At 39.4% G+C, this 13,412-nt stretch overlaps 1 protein-coding gene across 1 annotated transcript; it reads left to right on the top strand.

Moving 5' to 3' along the window:
- The first annotated feature begins 3,009 nt into the window (after positions 1-3,009).
- On the top strand, positions 3,010-10,250 carry LOC146319583 (uncharacterized). Its single transcript, XM_084730180.1, has 7 exons — positions 3,010-3,593; positions 5,273-5,469; positions 6,159-6,262; positions 7,553-7,634; positions 8,221-8,325; positions 8,475-8,592; positions 10,036-10,250. The coding sequence occupies exons 2-7, from the start codon at positions 5,281-5,283 to the stop codon at positions 10,128-10,130; spliced, it is 693 nt and encodes a 230-aa protein (XP_084586306.1). The 5' UTR covers positions 3,010-3,593; positions 5,273-5,280; the 3' UTR covers positions 10,131-10,250.
- Positions 10,251-13,412: the final 3,162 nt, after the last annotated feature.

Raw genomic sequence — 13,412 nt, forward strand, 5'->3', positions numbered from 1 at the left:
AGTTAATAACTTAAGAAGTTAATCTATAAAATGTCTGATGAACAGTCCAAAAATCAAGAGATTCAGTTTACAGTTAAAACAGAAAAGTAGGAAATCCTAACATGAAGTCAATATTTTGTATTTTCTTGCTTGAAAAAAATGACTTTCAAAATTGTTGCAGATTCATTTTCTGTTGATCGACTAATCAATTAATTGACTTACTGTAGCTCTAAATAAGTTGAACATTTCTGTCATCCTGAAAATGACAAAACCAAGAAATGCTTAAAAAGTTCCTCAAAGTTTGGTTGGAATTAGATCAACAAAGATAAGGAATAAATCTTCTAAATGACCATGTATTGCAGTAATGTAGTCATTCCTGAGCAGAGAAAGTACAAGTTCACTAGAAATAAAGCTTAAATCATAAAAACATATGAGAATGTTCTTGAAAACAGAATGTCAGAGTGAACGTGATGCAGATCTAAACTCCTGACAGACTGTGACGGAACATTATTGGGATGTTTTGGTGTTTTCTTTGTTGTTGTGACATTAAACTCTCTGCTGTTCTCCCAGAATCCCAAAAATCCTCCATCTGCTTTGAGTCGTCATCTCCAAAAAATGGTGAAACAGGACACCAGGAGGCTCGGCCTTTAACCCCTTCACTGCCTCCCGGACACGACAGCTTCCCCAAACAAGACACACAGCAGACCAGAGAGAGAGAGAGACCTACAGACAGACAGACAGAGAGAGAGAGACCTACAGAGAGAGAGAGAGACCTACAGACAGAGAGAGAGAGAGAGAGAGACCTACAGACAGACAGAGAGAGAGAGAGAGACCTACAGACAGAGAGAGAGAGAGAGACCTACAGACAGACAGAGAGAGAGAGAGAGACCTACAGACAGAGAGAGAGAGAGAGAGACCTACAGACAGACAGAGAGAGAGAGAGACCTACAGACAGAGAGAGAGAGAGAGAGAGACCTACAGACAGAGAGAGAGAGAGAGACCTACAGACAGACAGAGAGAGAGAGAGAGACCTACAGAGAGAGAGAGACCTACAGACAGACAGAGAGAGAGAGAGAGACCTACAGACAGACAGAGAGAGAGAGAGAGACCTACAGACAGACAGAGAGAGAGAGACCTACAGAGAGAGAGAGAGACCTACAGACAGACAGAGAGAGAGAGAGAGACCTACAGACAGACAGAGAGAGAGAGAGAGACCTACAGACAGACAGAGAGAGAGAGAGAGACCTACAGAGAGAGAGAGACCTACAGACAGACAGAGAGAGAGAGAGAGACCTACAGACAGACAGAGAGAGAGAGAGAGACCTACAGACAGACAGAGAGAGAGAGACCTACAGAGAGAGAGAGAGACCTACAGACAGACAGAGAGAGAGAGAGAGACCTACAGACAGACAGAGAGAGAGAGACCTACAGACAGACAGAGAGAGAGAGACCTACAGACAGACAGAGAGAGAGAGATGTGACGAGTACATTTTAAAAATATGGTTTATTTCCTGAAATTTTATTAGTGAGCAGAGATCAGTTTGTACCAGAAAGCTTGAAAGAGTGACACTGGTGTGTGTTTGTTTGTTTGTTTGTTTGTTTCTACAATAAAAAACACATCATGACCACTGGTGGAATGCAACTAAGTACATTTACTCAAGTACTGTGATTAAAAATAAGTATTTCCATTTTCTGCTACTTTATTCCACAATGAATCACATGCAAATATTAAACTTTTTTCTCCACATTTACCTGACAGCTTTAGTTACTTTGTATATTGAGATTTTACACAAAAAAACATAAAAAAAAACATTAAATCGTCCAACTGTATATGAACATTTAAACATTTAAATGCCGCGTGCACTCAAATGTTTCAGTAATAATAATCTACTGCTGCAGGTTTTAACAAGTTGAATTGAAGACAATGTGGGTCCTATTTTACATCCATAGTGGCAAAAAAGCACATGCACAGTTTGCATCAGCGATTGTTGGTTCAGTTTTGGTTTCATTTAACTGTTATGGTGCAATCAATACAATTTTATAAAGTGACGACGTGATCATTCAGAAGAGCTGTCAAAATCATATTTAAGATATTTCAAGACATTTAAGGCCTAAAACTCAGACTTTAAGGACCTGCAGAAACCCTGATAATGATAAAACAGCCACAGAGGCTGTTTCTCTGCATTACTTAATGTTGTATATCCTGTGTGTTACTAAGAGTACCGAGTACTTCTTCCACCACCAGTCATGACAAATAATTACAATGCCGTTGTAAGAACTACAGATATAAATAAAGGGTTGGGAGGGTTACTTTAAAAATGTATTCCAATACACTTACTGATTACCTGTTAAAAATGGAATTAGTAAACTAATCCAAGTATCACAATATTAAAGTAATGTAACTTGGTTACTTTTAGTTACTTTTGGATTACCTCAACACAAAACTGAAATGAACTTGAATTAAAGTGAAATTATTTAATAAGGTTTTATAATCATTTTTATTGTTATTAATTGTTTGACCAGATATTCCTTACTTCATTATGTGCCAAAAATAAATCTTTGTTTAGAATTATAATGATAATAATGCACATTTAAATGCCCTTTGGTAAATCTCAAAATAGTATAATAAATAGATTAAATAAATAGATAATAAAATAGATTTCTGTGCAGCTAACATTAGCGGTTGCTCTGTGTAGCTAATGTTAACAGCCAGTTTCTGTAGCTAACATCGGCAACTGCTCAGGGTAGCTAACGTTAGCAGCTGATCTGTGTAGTTAACATTAGTGGTTGGTCTGTTAGTGGTTAATTTCTGTAGCTAACATTAGCAATTAGTCAGTGTAGCTCACGTCAATGGTTAGTGTCTGTGTAGCTAACATGAGCAGATAAAGTACAAGTTGACAAATTTTTGAAAAACAATGTTTGAGGGTTTCTAAAAACAAGATTCAAGTTTACCTTAAGAAGAAAGCTAAGTTTTCTTCAACAAAAAATTGTTAGGTGATTAAAAAAATCAAAACTTTTATTGTCTTGTCTTTTATTTATTTGGTGACCCAAGTCAATTTTCCAGTGACCCACCAGTGGGTCACGACCCAGTGTTTTGGAATAACAGACTTAAAAGACATTTTTATTCATCACTTTAGCAGAAACTTTGGCTCCTCCATGTTGACCCCTGAGTCTTCCAACATTCTTCTTATTTCCTTTTTTGCGGCGGGAAAGAAAATTCATAGACGACATGTTGTGACGTCAGTTCTGGGCTGTTATAACTACAAGTACTTCAACTACAACTACTGTCTAACAATGAGGCTGACTGCCGTCAGCGGGTTCCTCCTGCTGTTCAACCCGCTGAAGCCAAAAGGTTAAAGAGGGAAGAGCGGAAGGAGGGAGGAGGGAGGACGGGGGGAGGAAGGAGGAAAAGGGAAGGTACTGTCTTCCTCCAGACGGAGTTAAAACTACTGTTAGGCCACTGTTTCTACAAACTTTTCTTCAATGTGTCAGTAAACCGTCCGTAGCTTCCCGCCGCGGTCAGCTGCACACAGCGAAGCCGGCGGACTGAAGGGAGCCGCGGGGAGACGGACAGCGACATGTCGGAGGGATCCGGAGCCGTGTGGATGTGACTGGTAGGCGGGTTAAACCTCCGAGGTCTCCCCGCTGCTGCTGGTAAACAACTGCGGGCAGAGCAGCGAGCAGTGCGGGACAACCCAGCTCCATACACCCGAGACAGAGTCTAAACAAGTTTTAATAGAGATTAAGATCGTTTCATCAAAATCTAAACACGTCTCTGATAAAGTCATAAACTAAACTACAGCTGATTACAGTAGATAGAGAAGTTTTGGCTATCCCTAATTTATTGCATTTTTTTACTTTGAAAATTACTTAAAAAAATAATTGGTTGTTACTGGTTAATTTTCTGTTGCTTCACTAATCCACACTAATATCCCATCAAGATATTTTTAAACCTGATTTAAAGTCTGTGTTACGATATATGAAGCTGTAAGGATAACAAAAAATATCGTGATAAAAAGTCCCTGTACTGAAAAAAATATCTAACTGAATTGAAAAATGTCCTTTATTAAAGGCGCAGTGTGTCAGATTTGGGTTGATTTATTGTCAGAAATGGTATATAATATTCATAAGTATGTTTTCATAAATAACCTTAGAATGATCCCTTTATATTAATCATTCTCAAACACCGGGTCGTGACCCACAGGTGGGTCACCAGAGGTTTTATTTGGGTCACCAAATAAATAAAAGACTGTGGAAGAAATTCTACAAATTTAAGATGTATATCTGCAGTATACTGATAAAGTATTTAAACGTGTTTCCCAAGTTCCATGGCCACTGTAGGTTCTCGTACACCACCGTAGGTTCTAGTACACCACCGTAGGTTCTCGTACACCGTAGGTTCTCGTACACCACCGTAGGTTCTAGTACACCACCGTAGGTTCTAGTACACCACCGTAGGTTCTAGTACACCAGGGGTCAACCTTTACTTTAAACAGAGTCATTATGGGCTCAAAAATAAAAGATAAGAAAATCTGTCTGGAGCTGCAGCTTTTAAATTCTACATTTTCTTCTCATCTCTCATCCATTTCTAAGATGTCACAAAGTGGAGCTGCAATGATAAATTGATTATTGATTAATCTCTAGCTATTTTGGTAATTGATTGATTGGTTTGAGTAATTAAAAAAAAAAAGTAAAAGTTCTTAGAAATGATTCTTAAATGTGAAAATGTTCGAGTTTCTTTCCTCCTCTCTGACAGTGAACTGAATATTTTTGAGTTGTGGACAAAACAAGACATTTGAGGACGTCATCTTGGACTTTGGGAAACACTGATCAATGTTTTTCACTATTTTAGGCAAACAACTATTAATTGATAAATCGAGAACATAATTAACTGATTATTTGACTCTGAAAATAGTCGTTAGTTGCAGCCTTAAACGAAATATTAATCTTGTAGTTTGGACTTTTTTGATTAATCAATTATCAAAATAGGTCTCAGTTGATTTAATAATTGATTGTTGCAGCTCTAATTTTTTTATCTCAAGATAATCAAGTTTGTTTTCTTGTTTAATTAAGTTTAATTTATTAATTTAGCTCATTATTTCAAGAAAACAAAAGGCCAATTTCTTGAGATAATTTATCATGTTGAGCAACAACCTTCTGTTTTCTCATGATGACAGTTTGATTATCTCATTATCACAAGATAACAAGGCTTAATAAATCACTTAATTATTAATTAATTATTAACATAATTTTGTCCTGGACAGAAGTTGTTGTTTTACTTGTTTATTTTCAGAGAGGAGGATGGAGGGAGAGAAAGAGACGGCCGAGGAGAAGGAGGAAGAGGAGGAGGAGGAGGCGAAAGAGCTTCATCTCATCGCAGCGGCATCCTCTGCAGACTACCCGGACTTTCCCATCATGCACTGGGAGGAGTTGAGCCAGCGGATCGCTGAGTTGGAGAAGCAGGAGCAGGAGAGGAGAGAGAGGTCAAAGGTGAAGACAAACTGGGGTTCAGTTATCACATGGACGTTTCATTTCAAACCACGCCTAAAAATGTTACAACATGCATCGCAATTTTCGAGAAAAGTTGCCATGACATCAGACATTTTAGGCCGCAACAGTCCACAAAACAGCCCGCAAAATCCTGGAGGGACTGATTATGGGACATGTAGGATCCAGTGTGTTTTTAACTCGTCTCTCGTCACTGGAGGACTCCTCTGAATGAGTCCGTACGTCTTCCTGCTCTTGTTGTTTCTGTCTCAGTCTGATAACATTCCTGAAGGGATGAGAACATGTTTGTTGTGTCTGTAAATCCACCAAACACACAGCGTGTAATTCACACCGTGGATGAGACGTTACACAGAAACTCTGTGGATCATCGCTGCTGCAGATTTCTACGTTCTCCGGTGGTTTAATGATAACCTTTACTGTGAAAACACCAGTTTCCTCTTCGCTGCAGCAGACATGCTTGTGATGAATCTGGCTGCTGCTAAACTGCTTTTCATGCACGTTTAAGTTATTTGCTTTGTTGTGAAGAACAACATAATTTTATTTACAAAAAACATCAAATTCGCTGCTTTTATGCACAATTTTAATTAATTTACAGTTTTGTAAAATCTTTTTTTTTTCCTACAGAAGCCTTTATAAATGACTAATGATTATGTCTTCCTGTCTTCCTGCAGAGGGGGACGGGGGTGAGGATGGAGGACAGTCAGGGGGGAGTGTGGAGAGACGTGTGGGAGGAAGAGGAGGAGGAAGACTTCAGGAGGTGTCGAGTAGCACAGAGGTAATGCAGAGTCACACAGTCTGTTCAAGTTCAGCTCAGTTTTCCTTCACAGGGTCACTTCTGGAGAAACATAATTTCTGTACAAAAAAAAAACACTCCGGCTTGTTCGTATTTCTGTAAACCAATCACAATCGTCCTGCAGAATATTGTTGTGGGAATTTGTCTTATTGAAACAGTTGCAGGCGGAGAGACGAGCCCACGTTTTAAAATGTCTAAATCCCTGCAGATCGTAGCATCGTCTGTTTCTTTAAAATGGTTCAGCCCTACCACAGACCCATGAAAGATCTCACAGAGCGATCATTTTAACCTAGAAGATGATCTTTCCCAAACCAAAACCAAGTCTTTTTTGTCCCTAAGCCTGCTCAGACCTGAACCACAGTGTTGTTACACTATAAAACACCAGTTTGTACAATGTGCACAACAACATGTACAAGTCTGGGTTCCCCTCTGGACTTGACCAAAGGAAAGAGCTGCCAGCTTGTTTACACTTGTACCGTTAGCGACCATGTTAGTTAGACTCTGGGAAACTTTTCAGCGTGTAGGTTTAGCTCAGAGGTTGTTGTTGTTGTGGTTCCCGTGGCAACCCAGGCAGCGGTCAGGGGTCCACGCTCTAATGTGAACCAGCACTCAAAATTAAAGATCATCCGTTGTCACCTGGGACACAGAGGTAGTGTCTGGGCGGCGTGCGACAGACCACAGAAGTCACGGTTTGGATCGTATCGTGGATGTGAGTCACTGATCATCAACATTTTTTAAAGTGAAAGAATTCTCTGCCTCCTCTCTCTGTCTGTAGTCACCACTACAGTAATTAGGGCTGAATGATTCTGAAAAAATATTGATATAAATTCGATTATTTTGACTGATATTGCAATTAGAGATAATGATAATTTTTACATCATTATTCTTATTTTGATTGAAAAACATGTTAAAATGATTACAGTGTGATTTTTGCAAGAATCTGAACCAAATGTGTAGAACAGGACGTCTCTGTCTCACCACATTCATTCAATTAAACGTTTAAAGACACATTTTAACAAATATTGCACCTCCCGTGATTTGAAAAGCGCAGAGAGCCATATTGAGATTTCGATAATTTTTTGATTAATTGTGCAGCTCTAATGTGTGACTTCAGGGAACAGCTGTCAGAGGTCCGCAGCGAGTCAGCTGATGTGAACGCTTCAGTGAGAATAAACAACATGATGTAAACAGTGGAGACGAACTGATGCACTGACGGTTTTGTTCTTGTAGTCATGGACTCTCGTCCTGCTGATGTTTATTATCTGTTTACAGATTTCACAACCACAGAAACCTGCAGCTGTGCTTCATCAACAACAGCGACAGTGAAGACGAGGACGAAGGAAGAAACAGAAAGGTCATTTTCTGTCTCTTCTTTAAGGAACGCAGCAGCGTTGTGTGTCTTTTATGGAAGGACCAGCCGGTTCACATGTCCTGAAAGACGTCAGTGTCCCAGACAAATGGGACGAGTTCTATTCAAATATTATTTGTGTTTATTGAGCTTAAAAACTATTGATAAGCAGGCTGTATAAACAGTCCCTCCAGGAAGTTGCAGCCGCAACAATTCACGCCAATTCAACCATTTCTCATGAATTCAGTGCGACACGGCAGTTTTGTCCAAACTTGACTAAAACTTGTTTTATTATTCGCTATTTTTTGCATTTATATATTTTTTATTTTGTCACAGGCACTGAAAAGAAGACATTTGTCATCTTTATAGACATTTATTAAAGCTCTGTGCATTATTTTATTTTAGAATTTTGTGCTGTTTTGACTTGAGTTTGAGCTCCAAAAAGATTCTGCTTCTTTGTAGAAAATCCCTCTGTGCACTTTTTTTTTTACAGATAAAACTGGTTTGTCGTCATTTCAGACAATTATACTTTAATTCTCCTTCATCCATGACAACAAACGTGATGTGACCTCTGACCTTACATCTCCTTCAGGGAGCCGGTGGCAACTGTTGCCATGCCTCCGGGCTGAAACAGGAAGTGGTGACGGCTCTGAGGACGCTGAGAGACAAGCTGCTGGCTGAGCAGAAGGAGAAGGAGGTTTGAGGAGGGAGAGAGAGGGAAAGATTAACTTTGAAAGACTGAGAGAGAGAAATATTATCAACAATCAAAGAGTGTGTGTGTGTGTGTGTGTGTGTGTGTGTGTGTGTGTGTGTGTGTGTGTGTGTGTGTGTGTGTATGTGTTGCAGCATCTGGCCAGCAGCAGCGTTGTTGCCAAGCGGAAACATCTGGAGCGTTGGGACCTGCAGGAGTGTTCAGTTCAGCAACTCAGCAGCCTGAGAGTATCACTGCAACAGGACGTGCACGGTACACACGCACACACACACACACACACACACACAGACACACACACTAGACCCAGATGTTTTAAGAATCAGACACACCCTGTCCAGTCTTAAAGGTGTCTCGCTCCTTCGTGGAGGATGACAGCTGTGTTCTAATGGAACCAATCAGAAGAAGAAAAAGCAGCAAAATGTCCAGAGAGATTTATTTTGACGATTTCTTTAATGTCCCTCAGGACAGAGACACCTGGAGACTCTCCTGTGCATCTGAACCAGACTGCAGGTTTCTGTTTGATTATTTTAAACTTCAGCTCTAAATACGACGATGAGCCTCAGCCGTCGTGTCTGTGAGTTGGAAGTCGTTCGTAGTTCAGAGTCGGTTTTCCCGACTTTGAGTCCAAATGCGTCGCAGCGCATCTGCTCTGGAAAACATGAAGACTGTTCGGTCTCTGAACTTCAAAAGGCTCCACAGCAGCTGATTAACACACTTTAAAAGAGACGGGAGGAGGAGGGCAGTCACACGTTTCCAAAGAAATGTTAACTACAAAGCTGTTCGAGTCCGTCTCACAACACAAACACGACATGTATCAGTCAGTCCCTCCATGATTTCACAGGCCTGCTCTGTTGTTGTGGCCTGAAATGCCGATTTCACAGCAGCTTTTCAAAAAAAAAAAAAAAAAAATGTGATGCATGTCGCTGTGTATTTACGTGTGTTTTGCAATGAAAGTGCAGGACAAGTTGAATTTTGTTTTTATAATTCATTAAAAAACAAAGACAGCTTGTTCCAGAGAGAATATAACCACTGCCTGTTCTCAGGGTTAGATTGGTTGAATTTGAGTGAATTGTTGCAGTTGCAGCATGATGTCCCTGGAGGGACTGATGTAGTAGAAACTACCCAGTTTCCAATTCGACACCATGTTAAAAAACCAAAAGCAATAATCAAATTCAAGACTTGTTGTTTTTCTTTGAATTGAAAACTTTTCTGAGCTTCAAGCACAAAAGCCTGACGGGGAGATTTACTGAACCTGACATGAATTACTGTCAGCAGAGCAGGTTGCCATGTCTGGAACGTAATGCAAAGGTGCAAAAGTGATTTCTGTTTCCGCAAAAATGTGAATTAATCAATGACCTGCACCCAACCCAACCTGTAAATCAAAAGACGTTCTTCACTGTAGAATCTGATGAGAACGTCAACCAGCATCCAGTGAATTTGTATTTTCAACATTTTATCCCTAACAAATTTTTGAGCTGCTCAGAGATCATGAGTCACTCCTTCCACGTCACAACTCACTTACATTTTGTTTATTTCTGATAAAATAGGGTGAAATGTAAAATTTCCGTTTGCCCTGAGGTGGCGAGCTTTCTGCTTTTGTCATTTGTGACCAGCAGAAACAAACTTTGCCTCGTGCAACAAAGATAAACTGTTAACCACAGCAGTGACACTTCTGTCTTGTTGTTTTGATTCCAGCTCTGAGCTCCGAGCTGGTGGCTCACCTGTTGGTACGAGACCAGCTGAGGACGAAGCAGGACGCCATGCTGCTGGACGTCCAGGACCTGACCTAACACCAGGACCACAGACCGGACGGTCCACACAAACTACACCAACATTCGTCCAACTCTGGGACCTGGACGGGCTGCTCGTCCATGTCAGTCCCGGACTCATTTACTTCAACGGAAGCTTAGCTGATTATCACCAGCAGCCGGGACAAAGACGGAGATACGACTGGATGGTTTGGTTGAAAGGAATTGGAACCATTTGAAAACCCACCGGACTTAGAGATTGACGACAAATGACAAACTTAAAACGGAAGTGACGTCGTGGACAGGAAGAGACTTCAACACGCGTCCAAAGGAAAGTTCAGACAGGAGCTGATACACGACAGCAGGTTGATATGAAACGATGAAAGGGAGGAACCTTCATCAGACAGAAAGACAAAGATTCAAATCAACAAAGGAGCACAGATTTTGGTTGGATTGTTTGGAAGACAAATCTAAACGTCTCCAATCAGCGTCCAGCGAGTGAGGACAGTAAAAGATCACATTACATTTTTTTGTAAACTGCAGTCATTCATTTAATTCACATAGTGTTAGTGCTTCGGTCTACCTATAAAAGCCACTCAGGATCTGTGTTTTCATGTTTGGGTCCAGTTTCGTACCTGGAGGACCAGCAGGGAAGACGAGGTGGTCAGAAATTAAACCGTCCAAGAAACGATGGGTTCAGTAGACTGGGTGGCTGGTTCTTACAGTCATTTTTCATTGATGGATGATTGGCAGGTGGTATTTAATGGTTGTGGATAAAGAACAGTGTGGAGTTGAAGTCAGATCCTCTCAGATAACATCGTCCCCTCACGTCATTTCAACCAAAATGACTTCAGTGGCTGCAGTGTAACACATGGTGGCAACTGTGCTTTTGACCACTGACAGGCTCAGATTGTTTCTCTAAGTCCAACCAGATCAAGCAGGCAGGAAGTCAGACAATGAAAAAGCAAAGAGAATCTGGTTGGTTTTCAAAATAAAAGTCTCACAATCATAAAAACAGACAAAAAGAAACTATTTAACCGTTTGTGCACCAGAAGTAGATCAGTATTTACACCCAGGAACAAAAATATCCCTAAATGTAAAAACGGTCTAAAAGTAATATGTATTAATATTGTTTCCCTCTTTTTTGGTTAAATCTCTCTTTTCTGTATGTTTTATTTTTGGAGGTGGTAGAATACTATGGGACTCAAAGTCTGTCAATAAAACCTGCGCCAAACATGGTAAAATGATGCCATCTGGTTTAAAAAAAAAAACCAATTTTGAAGTCAGGACTGCAGGATGAAAGCAAGAAAATAACAACAAATGGCAGCAGGATCAAAAATTGCACTTTTGCTGGTAGTCAATAGGACAAAAATATCATCTGGGTGTGAGTTGGGGAGTATTTTGATCACAGTGCTTATTAATCAGTCTCTCCAGGATTTCACCAGCTGTCTTTGGAATTTTTGCGGCCTAAAATGTCTGATTTCACAGCAGCTTCACTATAAAAAAACTGCAATGCATGTTGCAGTGTTTTTAGGCATTTTTTTGCAATTAAATTGCAAAAGAAAGTTGTGGTATTTTTTGTATAAATCATGAAAAGTTCTAAGTTACTTCACCAAATTTCTCATGAACAAAAGAACAGTCATCGTCAAACAGCAATCTAATTTTTTAAGGCAAGGTCACGGGGGGAATCTTAAAGGCCTGGAAAACTTTTTTCCACAACCACATTCTTACTATGATCAGCAGCTGCATGAATCACACATGAACAAATGATTTTCTGCTGATGTTAATGCAGTTTTCATCATATCACATGAGAGATTTATATCAGTGTTGTTGTTTTTTTTCATGCACCAAGATGCACTCAAACAAACAGTGATGAAATCCTGTTCAAAAAAGAAACCTTAAATAACTTGAGGCTCTTCAGACACGTAGGAAGAGGAGCAGTGTTTAGAATTTGTAATAAAAACCCTTCATAAGCTACACAGCGTGTTCACGAGACAGTTTTAGAGAACAGTGTTGGCGGCTCTTCATGATCGACCTCATGACGTCCAAACAATCAAGTTTTAACAATTCTGTCTGCGTCAAACTTAAATGTAGGACACATGAATGTTGAGGTGAAGTTTTTAACATCAGAATATTTTGTCTCTGCTGACAGAAAAGCTTTGTGTGATTTTTCTCAGGTAGGACGACCAGCAGCAGTAGCAGCTTCACTTAGTCGAGCACTTTGAGCGTCACATTACTTTCAGATTTGGGGGAAACGAAACTGAACAAAAACTGTCTGGAATCAGATTTTATACAGAGCTCATACTCCAATGTAACCTTTTGGTTTTTTTAAGCCATGTGACAAAATAGAAAGGTCCGTATTTTTATTTTACATTCTTTGTCGCACACTTTCCCGATGTAACCAGACTCCTCAGTGTTTTATCTGGTGGTTTAATAATTATTGAGGCAGAAGAACCTCATCTCAACATTAATCAACATGATAATGAATATAAACTGCGCACGGCGCATGCAGCTTGACCTTCGCTGCAGTTGCGAGGATGAAAATTAATTGTCTGTGATCTGTCACTGTCTGACTGAGCAGCCTCATGGAAGTGATATATTAATATTTTAAACTAACAAAATTAGTTAAAACAAGTCAACGTCCATATTTTGTTGCTTTCTTAAATTCATTTCCTGTAATTCATTCTTTTTTGACAAAAGAAGTTTCTTGGACTGCTGGTGTAAATCTAAACATTTATATGCAATGCGGGATTGTAACTTATTTAAGTTTTATTGTGTTTACTTATTTGTTATTATTATAACAAGGGAACATTACACGCATACAGCATGTGTAGCAAGATGAGCTTAACTTAATGTGGTTGTTATTTTATTTTTCTTATGAAACTAAAGGGGAATTTCACCAAAATTTGTAGCAAATAAAAGACAAACATTTATTTCTAATTTTTATTTACAGAATAATTACTGAGCAAACATCGTCCCCTGTTCCTTTGATTAAAAAAAAAAAAAGAAAACTATAAAAAGTAAACAGCTGATGTTTGATATCAGGTACAGGAACACGACCGTCCGTTTGTTTTCACAGTTCAAAAGCAGTTGAGTCGTGGTAACGTTACTTAAATGCATAAAAATAACAGAGGAGTTTTTATTTTAATTTTTGGTGTTATCCCTCTTTAACTGATGCTGAACACTTCAGGTACAGTCAGTCGTTACATTATTGTTTACTGGTAAGAAATGCAAGAGAACAATAGCAAAGAATCTGTGATTAAGAGCATGAAATAGTTTAAACATTTCAACACTTTTTAAGGTTGTGAAGTTTTATTCTAAAGT

This window comes from Lutjanus erythropterus, chromosome 11 (assembly GCF_056507025.1).
Source record: "Lutjanus erythropterus isolate fLutEry1 chromosome 11, fLutEry1.hap2, whole genome shotgun sequence".
Classification (NCBI taxonomy): Eukaryota; Metazoa; Chordata; class Actinopteri; order Lutjaniformes; family Lutjanidae; genus Lutjanus; species Lutjanus erythropterus.

Coding starts and splice junctions, on each gene's coding strand:
- LOC146319583 (XM_084730180.1), top strand. CDS start 5,281: ATGGAGGGAGAGAAAGAGACGGCCGAGGAGAAGGAGGAAGAGGAGGAG. Junction 5,470..6,158: donor AGAGGAGAGAGAGGTCAAAG/GTGAAGACAAAC, acceptor GTCTTCCTGCAG/AGGGGGACGGGGGTGAGGAT. Junction 8,326..8,474: donor CTGAGCAGAAGGAGAAGGAG/GTTTGAGGAGGG, acceptor TATGTGTTGCAG/CATCTGGCCAGCAGCAGCGT.